The sequence below is a fragment of the Euprymna scolopes genome, chromosome 15, assembly GCF_053919585.1.
Source record: "Euprymna scolopes isolate OS-2025 chromosome 15, ASM5391958v1, whole genome shotgun sequence".
NCBI classification, from domain to species: Eukaryota; Metazoa; Mollusca; class Cephalopoda; order Sepiida; family Sepiolidae; genus Euprymna; species Euprymna scolopes.
In genome coordinates this window covers 47,916,558-47,942,104 of record NC_136496.1, presented here as the reverse complement: position 1 = coordinate 47,942,104, position 25,547 = coordinate 47,916,558, and the positions used below count along the sequence as shown (strand labels likewise).

At 34.8% G+C, this 25,547-nt stretch overlaps 1 protein-coding gene across 3 annotated transcripts in view; it reads right to left on the bottom strand.

Moving 5' to 3' along the window:
* LOC145293819 (uncharacterized) overlaps window positions 1–25,547 on the bottom strand; it is a 248,040-nt gene that overhangs the window by 209,799 nt on the left and 12,694 nt on the right. For all 3 annotated transcript variants that reach the window (XM_080140444.1, XM_080140445.1, XM_080140446.1), the window contains exon 2: window positions 6,870–6,967. In XM_080140444.1, coding sequence (XP_079996570.1) covers window positions 6,870–6,967 — 98 coding nt within the window. The remainder of the gene's footprint in view (window positions 1–6,869; window positions 6,968–25,547) is intronic.

The following is a 25,547-nucleotide window of genomic DNA, read 5'->3' as shown; positions in this document are numbered from 1 at the left end:
TGCTATGTTTGTGAGTGTTTTAATGAAGTAGTTCAAATGGTCATCTTAATCTTTCTTTTCGATAATTGGTTTTGCACTGTTCCTGGAAGTCTTCCCAATCCGCTTTATGTAGGTTCCATTTGGGTGTTTTTTGTTCAGTACTAGTACTTAGACTTTCCAGGATGATTGGGAAATGATCACTCCCACAGGTGTCATTGTGTACTTTCCAATCATAGTCCATATATATGGAAGGATCACATAGGGTAAGGTCGATGGCGGTGAAAGTACCTGTTGCTGGGTACATATAGGTGTAGTTTTGATTATTAAGGAGGCATAGATTATTTTTATTTATTATGTTTTCTATTTCTTTTCCTTTTTTATTTGTTTCTTTACTTCCCCATATTACATTGTGATTGTTGAAATCTCCTAGTAGAAAAAAGGGTTTAGGGAGTTGTTTTATTAATTGAGTTATCTCAGTTTCGTTGATTGTATCTTTTGGAGGGATGTAGATTGAGCAAAGTGTTATAGTTCTATGTAGAGTCACTAAAACTGCAATTGCTTGCAAGTTTGTGTTTATATTTATTTGCCTTTGAGGGACTTCATTCTTCACGAGTATTGATGTGCCTCCAGAAGCTCTGTCCATATCTTTATTTATGTAGTTGTAAGATGTGTTTTATGTTGATGGTATTATTTTCTTTCAGAAAGGTCTCCTGTAGACAGACAAGTGCTGAGCTCATATTTGTTATTAATAATGTGAGTTCATTTTGGCTTGCTTTTATCCCTCTGATATTCCATTGTAATATTTTGTTCATCATTTGGAATTGTGTTCAACTTCCATCGTCTCCAATCCCTCAAATCTATTTTCTGTCGGAGTCCCTGTTCGAAATATAGATCGGGATCTTTCTTTTCCTGTTTTTGTTTGTTTGTTTTTTTTGTCTGGGGGGATTTTTGATTCTTTTCTGGCTTGTGATGTGTTTGATGGTTGTTCAGTTGTTTTTGTAGAAATGGTTTGTGGTTTTGTTTCTTTTTGTGGTTCAGTAGTGTCTTTACTTAATATTATCCTTGGATTGGTTGCAGACATTGCACTATTCATTTTCCTCATTTCTTTTAATAGTTCTTTCATTTCCTTTATTAGTTTGCTTAGGACATCAATTTTCTTGTCAGTTGTATCCGTTACATGTATATGACCATTTTGATTGTTGATTGGAGTAGTTTTTTTAGTTGCATCTGCATATGTTTTAGTTTCAATGATTTTCCTGGCCTCTGGGTAGGATATATTCTTTATATGTTTTAGTTTGGTCACTTCTTTTTCTCTTTTCCATATTTCACAATATCTACAGCCAACGCCATGATTTCCAAGGCAGTTGGCACACTTGAAATCTTTTCTGCAGTCAATGTGTGGGCCGCTTTCTCCACATCTTCCACACACTGGTAATCGTGTGCACCGATCTTGATGGTGTCCAAACTTCTGGCACTTGAAGCATTGGAGGGGGTTTGGAATATAAATTTCTACATTTATTTTCATATATCCAACTTTCACTTCTTTGGGTATGGTGAGGGAATCAAAAGTTAGTATATATGTATTGGTATCGATTTTCTCACTTTTTTTTATTTGAACTCTACGAACATCTAACACATTCTGTTTCTGTAAGTTTGTCTTGATTTCCTCCAAGGGACAAAGTGCAAGTTCGTGGCTTTTCACTACTCCTTTGCAGGTATTTAGGGTTGGATGTCTGTAGCATTTGACTTTGATGTTTTCAAATAATTTTAGTTTCAATATTTCTTTAGTTTCATCTTCGTTATGGGTTTCTATTAGTAGGCTGCCATTAAATTGTTTTTTAATAGACTTTGGTTTTAGAGTTTTAAGATTGTTTTCAATTTTAAAAGGTGATAGTTTGCTCAAAGGAGTGTCTATTACTACAAATGTTGAGTTCCTTGGTTTGATCGTCTCTTCGTCATAGCTACTGATGTCAGAGACATCAGAGTGGGTTCTCTTTAGGTGGTTGGGTGGTTTTTGGGAGGAATAAGCCATATATTTTGTTTTCTTTTTTTGTCATCTTTGTTCCCCACCCACCTCGGAGTACTATTTGGGAAGAGCCTGGGGGGAAACCCATTCGCCCAGCCTCCCTGTGGATACAATGATGATATAACCGACTTTGGTGGTATCATAATGATTATCTGTTCTCTCTTGATATTGCTATGGGATCTGTAGCAATCCTGAGGGGTTTACAGCCTCGTCATCGATATTCACACCTAATCGATTGACCCTCAGCCACCGCTTTCCATCATATATTAGGGAGTAGAGTTATTTGTGGAAGAGGGGGGGATGTGTTGTGATAGTAGTGAGTTTTTGGAATGGGCAATATATGGTGGGGCTTGGCGTGACTGGCCGATTGGTCGGATCGGGCCTCTCCGACCGCCCGTCTAATCGAAGTAAAGGCCAAAATAATGTGTTGTGGTGCCTAAACTTCTTTGTATCCTGGTTTAGGTTCGCTCAATCACCAGGATCACGTTCTAAGACATTACGGGTAGCAACCCACGGCTAACTGGTTGCCCCATTGAGGGATTTTTACCCTCTGCAGGGGGGCAGTCGGTTTGTTCTCATGCCCTACCAACAGGGCAAAAAAAAAAATTAAAAAAATAAAAATAAATAAATAATTTAATAGAATATATTTGTTTTCTTTTTCTTTCTTTTTTGTTGTTTCTTTTCCTTTTTAAAATCTGTTTCTATTTAACCCATAGTTGGGACCCTAACAGGTACTACCACTCCGGGTCAGGGTGGACCTGGGAGCAATGGCAATTAAGAGGTGGCTCCACACTCCTCAAGCCCGTAAGCCGGACCTCACCATCGGATGTAGTTTAAGGTCATATCCAGGACCGGGAGTAAGGTAGGAAAAAATAAAATAAAAAGGGGAGGGAGATAGGCTGTTGTTTTTGTTTTTGATTTTGCAGAACATAATTAAGTTTTACAAAAAGGATCAGAAAAAAAAAAAAAACGTCAATGTAGGTGCATTTCGTCTCAGGAAGCCACAGGGCAGCCTGATCTGGTAGCACCAGTTCAAATCCGGTCAGTGGCATTTTCATCAGGACAATGCAATAGTCCACAACTCCATCGTTGTCACAGACTATTTGATCAAGATAGGCATCAGGACAGTTCCTCACCTTCCCTATAGTCCAGATCTTGCTCCTGTAACTTTTGGTTATTCCCTAAGCTCAGGGAAAACCTTAGAGGTTAGAGGTTCTGGTTATGAGATGAGGAGATGAAAAAGGCTGCAACCAGGGTCATTAACACGCTCACACAAGAAGACCTTAAAGCTTTGTCCCATATATCCAGCCAATCCTACTAGTCACCTTATTTCTGATGCATATACATCCACTGATTCTTCATTTCAGGTAATTCTTCTGAGCTTATTAGAGGCCGCAAAAGCACCCTCCAAAAATGCTGTCTTTAATCTTCTCTCAATGCTCTCATCATCAGTCTGGTTATTCTCTCCAATTTCTGCATTCTCCTCCAGATACAACAGAATCAATCTTTTGAAGCTTTGCAGCCAGCACTAGTTTATCACCTTCTCCAGTAAACGGCCTCAGAATGTCACTGCTTAATCTCACTTGCTCACTCATTTTTTTCTGTTTTGCCGAAACAGCTTGTGGTTAAATAATCAAGTGTTAACTATTCTACACTTGCCTTATACTGCATTTTCAACTAACAATTTCCAGGGTTAAATTCGACACATTGCTGTCAAAACTTGCTACTCCAAATCCAAATCAAGCGAGTCTCTGAAAAATCAGGCTTTTTATTTAAACTGGAAACACCTCATCTGCATATGAAGTGACAAGATTGCAAATATATAAAGAGAAGCAGCAGCCATTTACTTTCTTTATTCTTTTTGTCTGTACTGGACATTACAGGCTATACAAAAACAGGTTTATACCAATTTTTAAGACATTTAATCACATTCTGGAATATGTATGGATTATTTTGTATTCTTAACCTCTTTACATAAACTTACTCTACAGCTTAAAACTGCTAGCTTTGTGTTAAGATGCTTTATAATGAAACAACACAAAATGAATCAAATCAAACTTCTAAAGTTGCGCTGAAATGTTTTGGTTTCACTAACTGTCCTTCATCCTCCCCAACCTTAATAATGTAACAAGAGTTTTTCTTCACTCCTACTTAGAGTTAATAACTCATCTTTTTGAATTAAACCAGGCTTTATTTAAAGAAAAAAAAATATTACAACAGCATTAAGTTTAGAATTATAGCAAATTTTATTGTAAACATGAAATGCCTGAAACTTGATATTATTATGTTGTTAGTCTAGCGAAAAACATCATACACTATTGAAATGGTCGATTATTATGATGAAATTATAATAGTTGATTATTATGATTATTGTAATATTTGTAAAAATAGAATGCTGCCTTCGCAAAATAAATATTTATAGAGAAAATTGTTTATGTTAAGATGTTTAGTAAATTAAGGAATATAGAACAAACAACTTATTAAAATAGACTGACCTCTAGAGTTTGATGACTTATGTAGAGGTCATTTTAAAGTGACATGGACTTTAGGTACAGTTTTGGTAAAAGATAATTTGAGGAAACATTGGAAATAAAAGTTGCAGAAAAGACATGGGATTTGTTGGGATTGAACCTTCCTTGCAGCTGTTTTCAAGGATCCGTCAAAAAAGATCAGGGATGGTCCAGATAGGTTTCTCCGATTGACTTGATGTTACAACTCCAGAGAACTGTTATTTGTCCCTTTTGTGCCATGTCTGTTGTTAAAATGTATCTGCTGTTAAAATTTTTATACAACAAGACATTACACAAGTTAGACACACATACATAATATATACACCCGTCCATGTCATATGGAACCCCCGACAATACAACATATTCCTTCTGGTGCCGTATACACTCATATCATACAGAGCCGCTGCAATATAACAGGTTGGAAAAATATAGTTGTCATCTTTATAAACCAGCTGAGAAAAGGCTATGAAAAAATGATAAATTCAAAACTAACTTTTCTTTACTTACAAAATATAAACTTATGTTATCATTTTTCTGAAATTAGCCTTTTGTTTAGAAAAGATATCAACTATACTTTTCTGTCATAAGTTACATTTCAGTGTTTCACATTTACATTGAAACTTGCTATAACTCAGCAATTTTAATGTTATTTTTCATGGTAACAGAAAAAGTCTATTTTGTGATGGTTTTCAGTTTGGAAATCAGAAATTGTAAAAAAAAAATTCCATTATATTTTATGCAGGAGGTTTAGGGATGTACAGGCTCCAGCAAGATATTAATAATTTGTTTTCAACAATTTTTTATAAACACTTAAAACAATCAAACTGGTTTTTATAATTAAAATGTTTATTGCTTGAAAATATTTTTGGTACTTTGATGCCATTAGAACCAAACTGTTCTTTTATCCTAACCTAATTACCCTTAGTAATAAAACAAACCACAAAGTGAATGAAACTTTTAAAGTCCATCTGAATTGTTCTGGTTCCACAGTTTGTATTTCTCATTCTCACGAATACTACAAATAATATAATTTAGATTTTTTCTTTACCACATCCCACAATTAGGAGTTGTATTGTAACTTATTATAAAGAATGTACAGAAACTTTAGAATAATAGCAAGTTTTTTTGTACATGTGAAACACTTAAAATTAGATGACAAAAATATACCTTTTTTTGACAAAAATATGCCATTTTTACAAAACAGCCGAGTAAAGCCTATAAAGTTCAAAATTAATTTTTAATTACACAATATGAACTTAAGTTATCATTTTACCTTTTTCTTCATTTGTTTATAAAGACTATACTTTTCCATCATAAGCTACATTTCGGCATTTCACGTTTACACTGAAACTATAACTTGGTACTTTTAATGTTTTTACAGTACCATAGGAAGAATCTACTTAGTGTCAGTTTGGAAATCGAAAACTGATAACTAGCGTTTATAAAAAAAGAAGAAAAAAAACAGTTCCCATTATAGTTTAGGAAAGATATTTTTTTAGTGGGAAGGGGGAGTATTTGTTTTCAACAACTTTTAACAATAAAAAATGTTTTTTTATAATTATATTTTTTTTTAGTTTGAAAATATTTTTGGCACTTATACAGAATTTTAACTAAATTGTTCCCCCCCCCCCCCCGCTCACCTAAACTAATCCTAACCAAAGTTTATTTTACTTCAAATTCTGTAAAAGCACAAAAAATTTAACATATTTTTTATAGTTAAACCATTCTTTTATATTCCATCCATGCCAATGCTGGGATAAAGGTCCTGCTAGTAATAGATGAATCCCAAGAAAATGAAACATATTTTATTAATAACTAGCGCGAGGGAGAGGATACCTAGCTTTGTCAGGTCATAAAATATGCTTAAATATATTTTAATTCATGCAGATTTCATATTCATTATTACAGAGCCAATTCTTTATTGAATATTATATTGTACCTAATATATAGTAGCGATTTCAAAAGTTTAAAAATAAAAAAATGCCTTTGGTGCCATCAGCTACAATCAAAACCAAAACAGTGCTGCTGCTACCAATGTAACTATTGAGAGGTAACTAAGAAAGATTTAATATCAAACGACTTGAAGAAACTGAATTTCAGCATGCATAAAAATATATCAGCAAGTTGAAATGAACATTTTGCATTTCAACTTTCCGATATATGTCTGTATGTGTTACTCATCCAAACAAAGATTTTACTCGTTATGAACCATCCTTGGCATATGATTATTAGTTCTATTAATTTTGGTGTTATGTGACCAATACTTTAAGAGTTTATCAGTGAAATATTTATACACATACATACATACATCTATTGTTTTAAGTATATAATATTGAACAATAAATGGAGCTTACCAAAAGTTGTTGAATTATTTTGTTCCATGGCTTCACACCATTTAATTCGCAACCCTTTTTGTATGCCACTACAAGTTCTTCAGCTGTGTATATTGGAGCTGAAAATATAGGAGCAAAATTATTGACAAAAAAAAAAGATAAAAAACAGTATTATTACCAAAGTTTACAAAATATTTCTCAAATAGATTTCTGATATTCCTCAACTGCAGAATGGACAAAGGAAGCAAACATCAGATTTAACAATTCCTTCATGATTATAGGAACACAGAAATTACATACTTTCATTCCTGTCTCTCAGAGAGAAGTGGAAATAAAAACAATATCAACACAAAATAAAGGAAGGATAGTTAGAATCACAAAACTAAAACAATGTGGAGTGCAAAGACATTAACAAATCTGTGACAGCACTTTATGAGAGGAATTGGTGGTTAGGATGTGTACTTGAAAAATATCCAAATAATAGAGAGGAGAAATTGACATTTTTTACAACCTAATTGGCCTTCTCCATCTTTCTATTATCCATCACATCCAAGTATATCGATTTTGTATTCTGATATTCATAGCTCAGCTGATCCAATAACTGAAACAGTTAATTTTTAAAAAATGAGATAAAAAATGCAAATATTTTAAAAAGAAAAATTTAAATAAATACTTTAAAGTTCGTTATTATAAAAAATGTTTCAGTAAAACAGATTTTTCATTTTCCATTTTGAAATGTATCACAGTGAACACAGATTGATTTCCTGTGGATATAGTGTATCACTAGCGTGTCAAATGTCAAAGAAACATTAATTTATTTTTATTTCGGACTATTAGTCTCATCTTTATTAGTTGTTGTTTTTTGATCTTTTTTTTTTTTATTGGTTCACAACGTTTCAGCCAACTTCCTCTGGCCTTCGTCAGGTGGTAACCGCGGCGGATAGGAACTTCGAATCTCCCAACTGCATTCTCAGCCATCACTGCCATCCGTAGTTGTTGTCGTCTCACCACATTTTGATCAATTAACCTCTGGCACGCTTTGGGTGGGATTGAAACTGCTATCTTCAGACAATGTGCATCTGGAACCGTAGAGATTCAACGTCTCTATCAACTGCGCCACGGGCCCAGAAGGGCGATCAAGGTTGGATTCTTTGATCTTATAAATCCACGTCTATTTATTATCTGACGAAGGCCAAAGGAAGTTGGCCGAAACGTTGTGAACCAATAAAAAAAAAAAAAAAAAAAGATAAAAAAACAACAACTAATAAAGATGAGACTAATAGTCCGAAATAAAAATAAATTAATATATAATGCTCATCTCAAAAAATGAATTCCAATTAAGGAATAATATATATATATATATACCAATCGGTACGGACCCGACTATGGAAGATCAGATAATAAATAAACGTGGATTTATAAGATCAAAGAATCCAACCTTGATCGTCCTTCGGGGCCTGTGGTGCAGTTGATAGAGACGTTGAATCTCTACGGTTCCAGATGAGTATTGTCTGAAGATAGCGGTTTCAATCCCACCCAAAGCGTGCCAGAGGTTAATTGGTCAAAATGTGATGAGACGACAACAACTACGGATGGCAGTGATGGCTGAGAATGCAGTTGGGAGATTCGAAGTTCCTATCCGCCGCGGTTACCACCTGACGAAGGCCAGAGGAAGTTGGCCGAAACGTTGTGAACCAATAATAAAAAAAAAGATCAAAAAACAACAACTAATAAAGATGAGACTAATAGTCCGAAATAAAAATAAATTAATATATAATGCTCATCTCAAAAAATGAATTCCAATTAAGGTCAAAGAAACAGTTTACCATTGACATCAAATGTTTATTCTTTTGATGCTAATGAATCTCAACACACTTTTTGGAATTCTTTGTTACATCCCTTTTCTGTATCAAAATCTGTGTTGTATAAGAAAAAGTATGAAAGTCAATCTAAAACAGTTTGATCTCTAAAAAAAATATTATTTTGACTTCACAACCAAAATTTGCATAAAACTCAACAAGTCAAGAATTTTTCAGAACATTCATTTTTAAAATTTTTCATTGAAAAATATAACCATAAACAATAGAAATTGCTTTTTTGTAGATTTAGAATATCAATCATTGAGAAAAAAAAAGGTTCACCATTGAGATCACGTTTTATGTTATAATTTAATTAACTCTTAACACCTTTCGAAATTCTTTTTTAGTATATCAGTTTTTCCATAACTAAATCTGTGTTGCATAAAAAAAAAAAAAAATAAAGAAAATTCAGTTTCATCAACAGAATTTTTTTTATATTGATTTTGTGACCATGGTCTTTAAGTAAATATTAATCAGCATTAAAATAGCTTTACAAAGATATCAAACTTGACCAATATTGTTATATATCAAAATGTTTTCATATGAAGTAGCAGGTACTAGTTGCTGCCATTTCGAATTTTGCCCACTTATATAAAATGCTTGTAGACACAGTTCTAATGGAGTGCCCATCATGAAATTTTGAATATATACTGTCATAAGATAGTCAAATCTTTTGTCCAAATTTTTTAAAAAAAGTTGAAATAACATTTTTTTGAGATAATTCAGGTGAAAGGTTAAGGTCAATTTTTTTTATTTGACCTTGAAAAAAAGATATCCCCAGATAAAACTGTAGATCTATCCAAGTACTTTAGAACGATATATGAATGAACTTTGTAGACCCATAAACAAGAGATATTGTCTTTTAAAGTTGGTAATTTCTTCATAAAAATTCACATTTTTATAAAAAGATCAAGGTCATATCTAAGGAAACCTTTGACCTTGAAATGTGTAACAGGTGCCATTTAATTCCTTCCATGGAAATCTAGAAGTGTAGGAAATTTGAAAAAAAAAAAATGTCAGACATGGTTTAACACTTTGTTGATTTGACATGGAATGAGCCATATATATATATATATATATATAGTAATTTATAAAATATATATGGCGATTAAGCTACACTGAATATTCTGCGTTTCATCCAACTATAGGATTCGTCAGGCTTATGCGCGAATTCTGTTGTTGCTTCTTGTTTTTATACATGTTGAGGATTACTAGTTGGCCAATCAGCTTTCTAGTATCCACCGTGCCCCTTCCTACCAGCCAATGGGCAAGCATTTTATCAAACAAAGGATCTGTTTTAGAACTAGGTTAGTGGTTTTAGGTGGCCGTTCTCCTTTTTTTTTTCTTTTTTTTTTATATATATACATATAAATATACCTATGTGTACACAATAATGCACATATATATACATATATATATATATACACACATATGCGTGTGATCGTTTATGTATATTCATGTTTATTTAATTTATTTATTTGTTTGTTTTCTATTGTTATTGTTAGTTTTAAAGCTATTTTGTATCGCTATCCTAGAGTAAGTTTTATTTTGTGAACACGGTTCACAATATTTGCAAAAGAAAACCCGAATAACAAGAAATATTACATAGGCATGACTTCCTTAGATTTCAAAACCCGATACTATGACCACAAAAGCACATTCAAAAATAAAAAACACTGTATAAAAACAACACTAGCGAATAAATACTGGGAACTCAAAGAAAGCGGACATTCGCCGGTAGTCGAATGGAAAATAATAAGACAAGCTACCACATGCAGACATTTAGACGACCCATGTAAATTATGCCTCCACGAAAAATTTTCTATCCTGTACTTTAAAGAACCTCAAAATCTATTAAACTGTAGGCGGGAAATAGCAAACAACTGTGTTCACAAAATAAAACTTACTCTAGGATAGCGATACAAAATAGCTTTAAAACTAACAATAACAATAGAAAACAAACAAACAAATAAATTAAATAAACATGAATATACATAAACGATCACACGCATATGTGTATATATATATATATATATATATATATATATGTGCATTATTGTGTACACATAGGTATATTTATATGTATATATAAAAAAAAAAAAAAAAAAAAAGAAGGAGAACGGCCACCTAAAACCACTAACCTAGTTCTAAAACAGATCCTTTGTTTGATAAAATGCTTGCCCATTGGCTGGTAGGAAGGGGCGCGGTGGATACTAGAAAGGCTAATTGGCCAACTAGTAATCCTCAACATATATAAAAACAAGAAGCAACGACAGAATTCGCGCATAAGCCTGACGAATCCTATAGTTGGATGAAACGCAGAATATTCAGTGTAGCTTAATCGCCATATATATTTTATAAATTACTAACTAGCTCTACCTACGTATTGAGCACTTTTGAAGTAAATACTTAAAGTTTACGCATAAATCTATACTTTCGTATAGTAAATTTATGTGAATAAATGAAATAGTTATATATATATATATATATATATATATATATATATATATATACTAGCATAGATACCCAGCGTTGCCAGGGCCGACATGAAGTTCAGGTTGGCCACACCTGCAATACTAAGAATATTGAGCAGCTTTTCATTATTATATGTCAACTCCGTTGTTACCCCAACAAAAATGTCAAAAATAAAAGAACAAATGAAAACACTTCATCCGAAAAAAGAAATATGTGACAAACTCTCCACCAAATATTTTGGCCGAAGGGATACGAAGAGAAGTTATTCTCCAGATATCGAGCACCTTTTTATGACTATATTCCAGTTTAAGTGAATTTCTTTTATGCTACCTCAGTCTAGAAAGATTTGTTAACGGTCTGTTGCAACATACACAAACTGTAAATAATTCAGTTTAAAAAATACCAAAGTAGAATTTGTGTTAACCGAATGTTTATGTTATAAAAATGAGGAGTTATGACTTATTGCGTTATTAAAAAGAAAAAAATATTACTTACAATGTCAAAAAAATGTGAAGAAAAAAAAAAAACTGGAATAAAAACGTAAACGAAAGTTTTTTATTTTTGTTTTAAATAAAGAATCGTAGTTGAATTGTTTGTTTATTTTAAAATAAAAATTCACTGGACCACGTTAATTGCCAAATCACGGAAATTATTTTATTTAAACTAATTCCAAAAATAATGCTTGAAAGGTTTTAGTTTTAATATCCGCCGAAAAAGAAAACAACAAAAAAAAAAAAAGAAAAAGAACACCATTCGTACTAACTCAAACGAAAAAAGAACAAGAAAAAGAACACCATTCGTACTAACTCAAACCGATTCATAAAAAAAAAAAATCGATGTTCGTAAAATAAATTAAATATGTTATCAATATAAATAAAATTTAAATAATAAACTTAAATAGAACACTTAAAATAATTCTCTCACTATAAACAATAACTAATATACCGATATTTAATAAAGTCGATTTTCCTTAATGTAATATGCAAATGAGGTCACCTCTTTAGTCTTATATTTTGCAATAATCATACTATATATAGGAATGAATAATATGATAAAGTAATGGATTTTTGTATATATTAATCAACTTGTGAACAAACAAACAGATAGGAATACGAATTTATATATATATATATATATATATATATATATACAGAGCCTTCAAGCTCTGTAGACTACAGTCTTTGGCGCCAGTCTATGTAGGCAAATTCTCTTGTGGCGGGCCCAAGGCTATTCCTTGATGTAGCACACCTGGAATATGGGAACTAACGAGTAATATACTGGCTACAGAGACCGCGAGTAATACACTGGCTACTACAGAGACCGAGCCACCGGCAGTATAACAGATAAAGTGTAGTTGTTGACGCGATAGAGCAACTGTATGTTCCACAGGGGTTACTTTCAGCTACAAGCTGTGGCTTCCTGTGTTGCCAGTTGTCGCAACTGTGCTCCACTGGATTACAGCACAGCAAGCTAGTGTGAAACATATGAAGCACCAATTATTGTAAAAACAAGGGGGGGGTGCAAAAGTCTTGTGGCAATGAATGTATGGTACATAAATGACAGTGGCAGGTGTGAGAAACTGGAAGCCATTAATTCAACCTGTGTTCCCAAGCAATTCATGTGTGATGGTCGCAAGAATTACTGAAAAGGTGCCAGTATCCCAAGATAGCTGCATGAGTGACCAAGCAACCCTATTTAGGGACAGCATTGCTTGCCCTAGAAAGGGATGCCTCTAGAAAAGGCAAGGTAAACCAATGCTCACTCAAACCCAAATCTGACTGCCAAACCATGGGCAGTAGATCTCCATACTAGTGGTTGACATACTAGAATACAAAACAAAAACAAATACAATTTCAAAATTGCCACCTCAAATATACAAACAATGCTAGACTAAGATGCCCTGTAGAAGATAATCACTTATCAGCCCGGAGCTGAACAACATTAATGCAGATATTGCACGACACCAAGAAGTAAGATTCAGTGGAGAGGGTCAACTAAGGGAGCAAAGAAGAACATTTTTCTGGGTGAGATGTCCTGAGGGTTAGCCAAAGAGAGCAGGTGTAGTGTTTGCCACTGCCAGACAAGCTCACTGAAGCACCTAAGAGTATGAGTATCTCTGAAAGAATCATGACCCTGAAGATCTGCATGGTATCCCCCTCATTAATGTATATGCCCCAACAATGACATACCTTGATGAAGAAAACAAAGCATTCTCTTCCGAAATACATGGAATAATTACAGAGGTTCCTGCAGCAGACAAATTAATCTTGCTCGAGGACTTTAATGCCACAGAAGTGATCACAACACTTGGCAAATGTCAACAAAACTCAACTGTTGACTTGTGCTCAGAACTTGAACTGGCTATCACAAACACCTACTTCATGCAGCCAAATAACAATTACTTCTCATAGACACATGCCAGATAAAAAAGACCTCATTTGCTGGATTACATTATTGTCAGACCTATAGAAGGTCAAAAACATAAGATCAATGAAGGGCACTGATTGATACACTGACCACTACCTCATATACTTTTCCTTTAAGTTTGATATTAAACAATGTAACACAGAAAAATAGACCTATGTAAAAGGAAATTGAACATTGCACATCTGAAAAATGAAAAATGTCAGAGGAAAGTGGAAGAAACTACAACTGCAACACAGAAGAAGTATCCTCTGATGAAATGGGGAGAGTACTGAACAAAGCAACTTTCGAAGCAGCTGTAGAGGCACTTGGCTATACCAAAAGATCAAATACTGACTGGTTCAATGATAACAACTATGAAACCAGAAAGAATATCGATGAAAGAAATTATGCACTGAAATACAAGCTAAGTAACCCAACTACAGCTAACAAAGAGAAATTAAAGAAAGCAAGATCTCAGCTCCAGAAAAATTGTTACATGATAAGGGGTGTCCCCTGTTCATGTAAGTATAAAAATAGAGAGATTAGTTAAAATGAAAATAAGAGAAAGCATAAATCGAACCCTGGACATAAGTTTTAAAGAACAATAGGTTTAAATGGAATGTCCAGTAAATTGTTAATTCGGATGAAATAAATAATAAATAAACTATTCAATTGTTAAAAGAATGTGGATAATAAAATATGAGTTAAATAAATTAGATATGTAGGTTAAATTCCTTTGTGGAAACAACACAAGAAAAATAGGTTATTGGGAAATCAATGTCGAAAACGTGCAAAGTCGCGCATGTTGAAACACGTGAATTTTGCTCACGTGGCCGGGATGCATGGATTTCTCAATATAGGAGGTGGGAGTTAGTTGGTCGTGGAGAGAGTCAGAGACAGTCAGAGGGACAGTCAGGAGAGACAGTCAGGGGAGACAGAGACAGGCGGACGTCTGAAGCGAGACGTCACTTCAGAAACTAAGATGTGAAACTTTGAGTTCTTAATGAGGAAATCCCGACCGGTCGTATTAAATAAATTCATCATGTGTTTTGGATAAAGCTCATCTTTGTGTTTGTGATTTCTACAAAAAGGTAAATTGTATTGTTATTATATGTCTGTGTTATAAAATGTCATTACATACACATCTCTCTCTAAGATACAACATCATATGTAATAAGACAAGAACTCTCACTAAGACTCATATCATTACTAATAAGAACTCACGTAACATACGCGCACAAGTGGTATCGTCTAATAATAATAATAATAACTATATAACAAAATCTCTGGGAAATGGAAAATAACAGATGGCTTCAAAAGGCTCTACAAATGCAGAACACGGCAGATGTAAATAATTCCGCTGGTTTCTTCAGGTTTTTAAAACAAGTATATGGACCTAAGGCCTAAATGAGCTGTCAGCAAATAGATCCAATACCATAACCGAACTGAAACAGATAACCCAATGATGGAGAGAATATTTTGATGGATTGTTAAATGTGGAGTCAACTATGGAGAAAAACATGCTAAACCACGTTACCGCCTTCCCTCCTCAGCAAGATATGAATGAAGGATCAACAATGGAAGAGGTTATAGAAGCCATAAACAAGACAAAAGTTAAATTGCCTGGAATCGACAAAATTCCAGAAATCTACAGGTATGGCATAGAATTGCTGGCAAACACACTCCACCAATTGATAAAAGAGTGCTAGTGATCCATAACCTTCCGTAAGAGTTTAAAGATATCATTATTATCTCCATTTATAAGAACAAGGGTGACCATAGGGATTGCAACAACTATCGTGGCATATCACTGCTATTAATAAATAGAAAAATAATGACCAAAATCCTTTAAAAACATTTAACAGAAGCAGTATTTACCGAATCACAGTGCAGTTTTAGGCAAGAAAGATCAACAATTGACACAATATCCAGCCTCAGACAAATACAGGAAAAGGCTATAGAGCAACATCGGGACATATACATGGTCTTTATAGATTTCTGGTCGACAGAACAATGCTTTGGAGGATTTTCAGAATTTTCAGATGCTCCGACCACTTTGTGGAAATTGTGAAACAGTTCCATGAAGGCATCATAAGAAAAGTTATGGTAGGAAATCAGGAAAATGATTCGAGAGAAATCATGGAACAAAGTAAACTGTTCTTAAACTGCAACTCCAACAGGAAATACACAGAAGTGTCTATATCTGCACAGGAAAAGATGAGAAATTCGTTGCCCATCTAAAGGCGAAAACCAAGACCTGTAAAGTACTGATCACGGAACTATTATTCGCAGATTATACTGCCCTAGTGGCACATGAAGAGGAACATATCCAAAGATTGGTAAACTGCTTCTCACATACTGCACAAAAGATCGGACTGCAGGTGGAATGATTGTAGCAAAAGTGAAAGTTCTAAAAAGAGCAAATACGGACTGCATAAAAGCAAGGTTTGCAACCACACAACTGCATGCGATTGGTCATGTTTTTTTTTTCATTTTTCTTCCTTTGAAGATTGTAATGCTGGGTATGGGGCAGCCAAACCAGCTGCCAACATTGCCCCGCTTTTTATTGAAACCAACCGAGAGCTCTTTTTAGTATCCTCGCTGTTCCCCGAAGTGTAATTGTCTGGATCTCTTTTGCACTTGGTTCACCAGGAATATTAGTTAGGTAGGACTTCAGGTTCTTCTTCATAAGTCATGTAACACCTATGATAACTGGTATGATTGATATCTCCCTAAGATTCCAGTTTCTTTTCATATCGTACATGAGACCTTGATATTTGGTCTGTTTCTCTCTTTCAGCTCTGTTCAGGCCGCCATCATTAGGAACACATTAGAAACCAATTCAATCAAGGTTGCAACTCTCTCTGACTTATTCCATATAACTATGTCATGTTTCACAGCAGCATTTTCAAGGTAGGTGGCTGTAGGTATTACATGGTTGTAATGTATGGTACATAAGTTATTTCCAACTGTTCTTTCAGGTTGATGTTCCCAGGAGTTGCTGCTACACTGGATGTTTAATTTTTTACAGATGGTCCAATGGAGATACTTGCATACTCCATCATGTCTCGCCATATAGTAGCCGTCCCCTAGAAGAACTTTGCAACTTGATATCAGATGACCAACACTTTCCAATTCTGTATGGCAGAACCTGCATTTGTCATTACTGATACCTGCCATCTTCTTGAATGCATTGGTTATCAATCCCTGGTCTTGAGCAGCCATTATGACCCTTTCCTGATCTTTTGAGCCAGTCCAAGGAACCTTCTTTATCTATGTATTCCTGAGAGAGTTCCCTCAAAAATACTTTGCACGCTGATCTTGGTCCCATTCTTTAAGGTTCATCTGTTGAAAGGTCTCGGTATATTTCTGCCGGCTCTTTCTTGCTATTTCTGTAGCACACTTGTTTGGTGTTTCATCCTCATCTGAGAGACAGCCCTGACCAAAATGCTTGGCCAGCTGGGTGACTGATGTTGTTCTGCTGGCTCTTGTCTCTTGATATCTGTATACTATTGAAAGGGTGTCATTCTGGGAACTTCTCAGATACTGACCGGTGCTCACAATAGTTGCTCTATGTTGATGATTGATCTCTGAGAGTCCCAGACCTCCTTCTCCCCTGGGCAAATACAGCCTTGGTAGACACTGATTTCTATATATTATTTTATGAAGCGTTAGTAGCTTCCGTGTCTTTACATCTAGCCGGTTGATGTATTTTTGTGGCCAGTCAATGATACCAAAGCTGTATGTTATTACTGGCATAGCAAGCTGGTTTATGGCAGTAATTTTATTTTTATTGGTGAGCTGGGTTTTGCATATTTTCCTCACACGGCGTACATATTCTTTACTAATCTTCTCCCTAATCTTAGCATGTTGTATGTTCTCATTTTCCTCAATGCCAAGGTACTTGTAAGGCTCATGCTCTTCTAGATCCCTGATGTCGATGTTTTCATTAAGCTGCATATTTTCTGTGTGGGTCTTCTTCCCAGCTCTGAGTGTACACTTGGCACATTTATCTAGCCCAACCTTCATTCCGATGTCACTGGAGAATGTGTGTACTATCTGCAGAAGCTGGTGCAGATCGGTGTCAGAGCTAGCATACAGCTTAAGATCATCCATGAAGAGCAGATGATTTATTCTCTTGCTTGGATCTCGATGGCGCCCCTGACTCAAATTGTAGGCGGTTTGATTTTTATTCAGGAGCTTGCTTAGTGGGTCTATTGCCATACAGAAGAGTAAAGGAGATAAGCTGTCACCTTGGAATATTCCCCTCTTTATTTTTACTTCAGGGATGGTGGTCTTTCCTCCGTTGTGATTTAATGATATTGTGGTTTTCCACATCTGAAGGTGAGCAGCCAGTGTTTGTCTAATTATCGGGTGGATCTTGTATAACTCAAGGCACCGAAGTAGCCATGAGTGTGGCACGCTGTCAAATGCCTTCTGGTAATCAATCCATGCCATGCTCAGGTTTTTGTGTCTCTTCCTACAGTCTTCTAGGATGGTCTTGTTGATTAATAGCTGGTCTTTGGTACCGAGGCATTTCCTTCTGCACCCTGTCTCCCCTTTTTCAAGGTAGGTCCCAGAAGATAGGTGGTCATATATATTGTCGGCTATCAGACCAGTGAAAAGCTTGTAGGTAGTTGTAAGACAGCATATTGGTCTGTATTTATTTGGCCGTTGTGTCTCCTTGGTCTTGGGTATGAGACTGGCGTCCCCCTCTGTCAGCCAGGGTGGTGTTGCTTCTTCTGGTGTCCCCCTCTGTCAGCCAGGGTGGTGTTGCTTCTTCTGGTGTCCCCCTCTGTCAGCCAGGGTGGTGTTGCTTCTTCTGGTGTCCCCCTCTGTCAGCAAGGGTGGTGTTGCTTCTTCTGTTGTAAGAATGGCAGATGACAAAATCACAGAAATGTTCCTCTATGGAGAGTTAGAGAATGGCAATAGAATGATGTGGGGGCAAAAACTGATACAAAGGCATAGTTAAATGTCACCTAAATTGATATGCCAAACTGAGAGGCACAAACAAGTGACTGAGAGAGTCTACACAGAGTGATTGAGAATAGGAGAAAGGTTGAGGCCAGCCCAGTAGAGACATTCCTGAAAACACAATTCATGTGTTACCTGCGAAAAGATGATCCACACCTGCAGAAGAGAATGTCAACACTGACAGATAATGCACCAAGTCTCTGTCTAGTCATCTTCAGACATGAAAGACCACAGGGAATGGAATGGAAATGTATGTGCATGTATTTTTTCTCTTCATCTTTTCTTATTCTTGTAGATTGTTTTTCTTGTGTACTTTTCTATGTGTCAAATTCTTGTCATGCTGAAAGGCTTTAGTTCTTGTAATTATTTAATTTGTATGTACCTGATAACTAGGGCTATGACAAGAGAACATTCTTTTCATTGTTTTAACTCGAGTATATATCCGACACAGCTAATCAATTGAGAACCACATCACTATCTAAAAACATATAAGATATTAAACTGATTTATTTAATTTATATATTTATTTTCTGATTGCTTTATTTAATGCTAGTGTTTTTCTCGTCCATAAATGTTGTTTATTTATCTACCAAGTTGATTGCAAAAATAGATTAGGTAATTGTATTCATTTTTAATTCATGAGAGGGGAATCTATCACCATACTTTCCCTTAAACACGCCAGTTGGACTTTTATTAAGTAGAATACTTAATTTTTTTTTTTTTTTTTTTAATGGAGAGTAGAAAAGGCATTGTGGATGCATTATCAGCAGCACCCGTTACTCTCGCTTCTCTTTATTTGTCCCTCAGTCCTCATTTTTTAAATGAGTGATTTTTCTGACAAAGGGAGAAGAAAAAGTTGTATTCTAGGTTGGCATTATTTTGCGTGAACAGTCGGCAGAGATGGCGGAAAATTTCTGTTTCCATGACTATCCTTGTAGCCATGTCACTAGTAAAGATGCTGGAGGTAAACGTTTTATTCTGGGCTGACGTTATCCGCCTGATAGTCAGGGACCCGAACCTTGGATTAACCACTAAGGAGGCTGTCCTATCAGCAGGTGCAAAGTACTAGGGCTGCCATATTGCCATTTGGTGAATGGATTCTGGACCATGCAGTAGCTACTGGTGGGGCCTCTCAATGCCATATTAGTGGGTAATTGTTACGGCTTTACCTTATCATGTTCTACAAAAAAAAAAAAAAAAAAATTTCTTTGTTTCTTTTTCTCTCTTAGTTTCCCCTCTCTGTCCTGCTCTAAGCAAATCTGACAACCTAGTCCACAAATTCCAAAATTCCATCATGACAAGTTTCACAAAAAAAAATAAATAAACAATTAAACCCGGATCTCCAACTTCCAACATAGACCCCCACTACCATGTCTCCTTCTCCAACATTAGGGGTCTATGTTCTAACCTTCCAGAGGTTGAAACCCAATTACAGGAGACTAAACCAGACCTTTTATTTTTAAGTGAAACTGGCATTGGACAGGTTATTTCCCTAGATAAGTTCGTAAATAAAAGATACTCTAACTTAACTTCTAAATCTGACCCCCAAAATCGCCATGGGCATGGAATATGTGCCTATATTAAAGATGGCTTTTCATGTGGTAGGGACATCTCCAGAGAAGATCCTAACTTACCCTATATGTGCTTCCAGGTTGCACTAGCTCACACTACTGCATTTATATTTACTCTTTATCGCCCCCACAACAGCGGAGTTACTATCTTTAAAAGCATATCTGAGAAAATTGACCAAGTCCTATCTGCTTATCCTTCAGCTAACATTCACGACTTCAATGTTCACAACATGGAATGGTTGACCTACTCAAACAAGATCAATGATGAGGGGAGGTTCTGTCATGATTTCTCCATTGATTATGACCTCACTCAGATTGTTCACGAACCCACCCGTGTGCCCGACAATGACGGCCAGTATGCGAGTCTACTAGACCTTTTTCTCACAACTTGTCCTGAACTATGTTCAGTTTCTGTTCTGTCTCCTCTTGGATCTTCCGACCACTCTGTTGTATCAATTAAGATGAAAATGAAATGTAATAAGTCCTCAGATGTACGTCTCCATTGTACAGTATATCGATACTCTATGGCTGACTGGGATAGCTTCCGTACATTTATATCGGATCTACCTCTGCATTCCATGTTTAAAAAGGATGTGTCCTCTATAGTATCAGACCTGACGGAATGGTTAATTGTAGGTATAGACCATTTCATACCCTCGAAAAAGTTCCAGCAAAAACCCAACAGCCATCCATGGTTCTCTCCAGAATGTGCTGCTGCCATTGCGCACAGAAATCACTTTTTCCACTGCTTCCAACGTAATAGATGTATGAAAACTAAAGCTGCTTTCAGGACTGCCAGCAACCATTGTAAGAAAGTAATAAAGAATGCAAGAGAGTTGTATGCTCAGTACATCAAGTCCAAAGTAGCTGAACAGTGGCTTGGTTCCCACCAGTTTTGGCAAATAGCAAACAGAATCCTGAACAGAAGCATGTGCTCTATCCCAACTATCATCAATGGTTAATCTCGTCAGCATCAGACAAAGCCAAACTCCTTGCCAAGAACTTTGCAGTTAATTTTACCCTTTGCGACCAAGGCCGTCAACCCCAAATATTTCCTCCTGTATCAGAAAAAACGCTATGTGATATACATATATCTGTACGTGATTTTGCCAAGCTAATTAAACACCTTGATTCCAGTAAAGCAACTGGCCCTGACGGTATTCCAATTATAGTACTCAAAAAACTTAAACCAGAACAAGCGCCCATACTTACAAAACTGTTCAAACGTTAAACGAATTGCTTCCCATCACACTGGAAAATTTCATCAGTATGCTCTGTATTTAAAAATTCAGGTGATCGCTCGTCCCCCTCTCAGTGCAGGCCAATAAATCTCCTGTGCATCATGAGTAAGTTGCTGGAATATGTGTTAAATACAGAAGTAATCAACCATCTCAACAAAAATAACCTTCTTAGTGACACACAATATGGTTTCCATTCTGCTAGATCTACAGCAGATGTGCTTACAGTTATATCTCATAGGATTAGCGAATCTCTCGATGGAGGCAACCTTTCTAGGGCAATTGCTCTTGACATATCTAAGGCCTTTGATAGGGTATGGCATAAAGGTTTACTTCACAATATCTCTAGCTATGGTATAGCTGGAAATGTCTTCTCAATTATTAAATCATTTCTTTCTGATAGGTTCATAAGAGTAGTAGTTGATGGGCAAAAATCAGAAGCTCACAGTATTAATGCTGGAGTCCCTCAGGGGTCAATCCTGGGCCCAACTCTTTTCCTGATCTACATTAATGATCTTCCAAATCACATCCTTACATCATTTGTAGACATCTATGCTGATGACACTACCATTTATGGTAGCACATCTAAGGCAGTAAACGACCAAGTTCTCTCCGATTCTCTCTCCTCTGATCTTGAGCACGTGGTACAATGGGGAAAGGAGTGGCTGGTTACTTTTAATGCATCTAAAACCAAGCTTCTCTCTTTACATCATCAACGTTCTGATCCACATCTGGCATCAATTGAAATGAATGGCTCTCGTCTTGAGGAGGACTCAAGTTTTAACCAGCTTCTGGGCTTGACCTTTACTCCTGATCTTGTACATCAAATCTGTTACCAAGGCCGCTGGAAAAATGGTGGGATCCTTCTATCGATCCAGTAGATATCTCACTGCTGATGCAATTCTCTATCTATATAAAAGCCAGGTACGTCCAAGGATGGAATACTGTTGCCACATCTGGGCAGGAGCTGCTAGAAAGGACTTGTTCTGCCTTGATAGAGTTCAAAATAGACTTTGTAGCCTCGTAGGAGATGTCCTTTTCTCTTCCCTGCAACCGCTATCTCACAGAAGAGATGTTGCGAGTTTGTCTCTGCTGTATCGTTATTTTCATGGAAAGTGTTCAACTGAGCTTCAGTCTATGGTCTCCCCACCTCGCCAAACTTTCACAAGAAACACTCGTTTAGCTGAAAACACTATTAATAATTCCCCCCACTCTTTATCTGTGCCTAAACCTAAACATAGATTCCACGAAGAAAGCTTCTTTCTTAGAACTGCACGCCTGTGGAATTGTCTTCCGTTTTCTTGCTTTCCAGCTGACTACAATATGGTTGTCTTCAAGTCTAACATAAACAAGTTCTTGATTAGCTGTTCTACTTGTTAACAAATTTACCGAATTTCCATTTACTAACGATTAATATATTGTCCTTTTGACTACTCTACACTCTTTAACCCGTATCCTCGAGTGACCTCTTGGCTTTGATAAGTGGTGATGCCTATGTAAAAAAAAAAAAAAAAATGATATATGCTCGAGTCAAAATAATGAATAGAATACTATCTTGTCATAGGCCTACTGATAAACTTCCTGATAATTTGCAATAAGATAACGAATGTAAAAAATTGTATCCTTATTTTCAGATCTAAAATAACTTATGGTTGAAATAAATCAGTCTCAGGGGTTTTAAGTTTTGGTATTCCTTATTCTTAAATATTTGTTCTGCATGGTTCTAGTGCTATTCTATTGTATTTTGGAATTCTATATATATGTTTGTTCCTTTTATGCAAGACAAAGTTCTTGCCTTTTCAGTGATGATTGAACAATTCCAAATTGTTTCCCAATTCTAATACAATCAGCAATTCAGATTCTTTCTATTTAATTAACAATTTGCTGTTTTTCTTAAATTACTGTAAAACCTTCATATAATGTTTGCATATATTTTTGCAAACATAAAAAATACACAAAGAGGTAAATTACATGATTAGATCTCAAATTTTTTCATTGTAATTGAAAATACGAAAAGATTTTCAGATTAGAATTATTTTAGTGGGAAATCAGTATATAAACTTAACGTAAAATGATCATCATTTCTGGGCTATTCTAACTTTTTAGAGATGTTCATTATATTTTTTTTTACCATTAACCCTAGGTCCGACTGGCATGGCAAGGTTGTAAACTGTATTTCATCAAATAAAAACGTAGATCTCAGAAAAATAAAACAGAATTTATCTCCAACAGGAAAATAACAATTTTTGGTTAACTGCTCTAAAATGCTAGAATGTTTTAAAAATGAAATCTCATTTTAAATTACTCTAAATTCTTATATAATTTATTTTTTTATTTTGTTTTTTCTTTCCAGCAAGTTTTTTAGGGTGTTCACATGTAAACCCCTAAAAAGTAGCATCTTATTTCAGTTAGGACTACAATAACAATAATTTTTAAAAATGAAAATACAACTATCAATAAAGGCACTTCCCTAACAATTTTGATTAAAAACTTTTCACTTAAGAAAATTCCATATTCATTAAAATGTGATATATTGAATAAGTCCAACTCTTACACTCCAAGATCAAAATTCTGTAATCGGTGCATTTCTGAAGCTGTTAAAATAATCACTTTTTCTAAAGATACAATAAATGCTAAATATGAACTAATTTCAATATGCAAACAGAAAAAAAAATTCAAATACAGCCAGTTCGAAATAACTTCTTTTAAAATCATAATATATATATATATATATATATATATATATATATATACACACACACACACACACACACATATGTGTGTGTGTGTGTGCATATCCATGTATCTTATACATATATAATGTTAACATACTCAATTTACATGAATTCCTGCAAATCATACCCCATTCTACATATAACACTAACCCTTTTTATATTTAACCCTATATTAATATTGAATTCTTCCTATTTCAACCTAAACATTAACTATGGATATATAATAATTTTTAGCTTGATACTTGCTTTGATCCCACAACCTTTATGACCCATTTATTCATGAATTATTTATCAATTAATATTTTATTAATAATTAATTTTAATCAGATTAAACTGTTCTGGCAAATATTATCCACAGATTTTATCCCAGTATATTAGATTACTTTAATAGGGTCCTGCATGCTCACGGCACTAAAAAACTCAATAACCCTTTTATTAATATCAAAATGAAACTTCAGTCATTACTAATTCACTTCAAATTATCTTCAGCATTTGAATTAAGTTGTTTATTTAGTCAATTCTAACAAATGTCTACTGATTGGATAATGTATCGGTCTTTCACCTAGAATTCTAGCTTTTAATAATTTTTTTTTATATTTGTGAGTATCTTTATCTGGGTTTAAATATGTGTATTTAGATATATACATGTGTTTATACAAGGTATTTCCTTAAATAAACTTAATATCTTATATATTATATATAATACTATTATTAGATAACTCTTAATATATCCATTTCTATCTATCACTTCATTATAATTTCTAATTAATTATATTTGATTTTATTTATATCATATTTTATTTAATTAAATCAAACTTGTATAAATTTTTACTTATTTTTTATTGACTGGCTTGAAATGAAAGTTCCCCCACACACACACACCTATATTAAAAAAAAAAAAAGTTCATAGTTCCTATTTAAATCTGACATGCGTATTTAAACCTTAAATTTTAAATAAAGTTTGACCTAAATTTAACACCCACCTCTTCTCCTAACATTCATTCCTGGTATCTAAAGATTTTCTTTTTTTTTCCATTTCCTTTCTTTGTCTTCTTTTTTCTTCAAGATTATCTTTCAAAAACTGAATGATCGGCCCTGTATTTATGATTCCATATCTGTGAGGGACAGATGAGAAAAATATTCTGTCTATATTTTTACCAAATAGAGGCTTGTGATCTGAATTTATGCGCATATTTGGCAATATACATTGTACATCTAGTTTTTTCCTTTATATTAGTCCTTGCGCGAAAGAGCAGGACACAAAATGTTTTAAATAATAGAATAACAAAGACTTTCACTGGCAAGGACTACTATTGACCGTAACCAGTTATACATTCCTTTTGAAATTTTCATCTCTATTTTTCTCGTTATGTACTGAATATTTGTTAATGAAACCTATATGAAATATGTTCCTTATTAAATTTTAAAGATTTTCTATTCT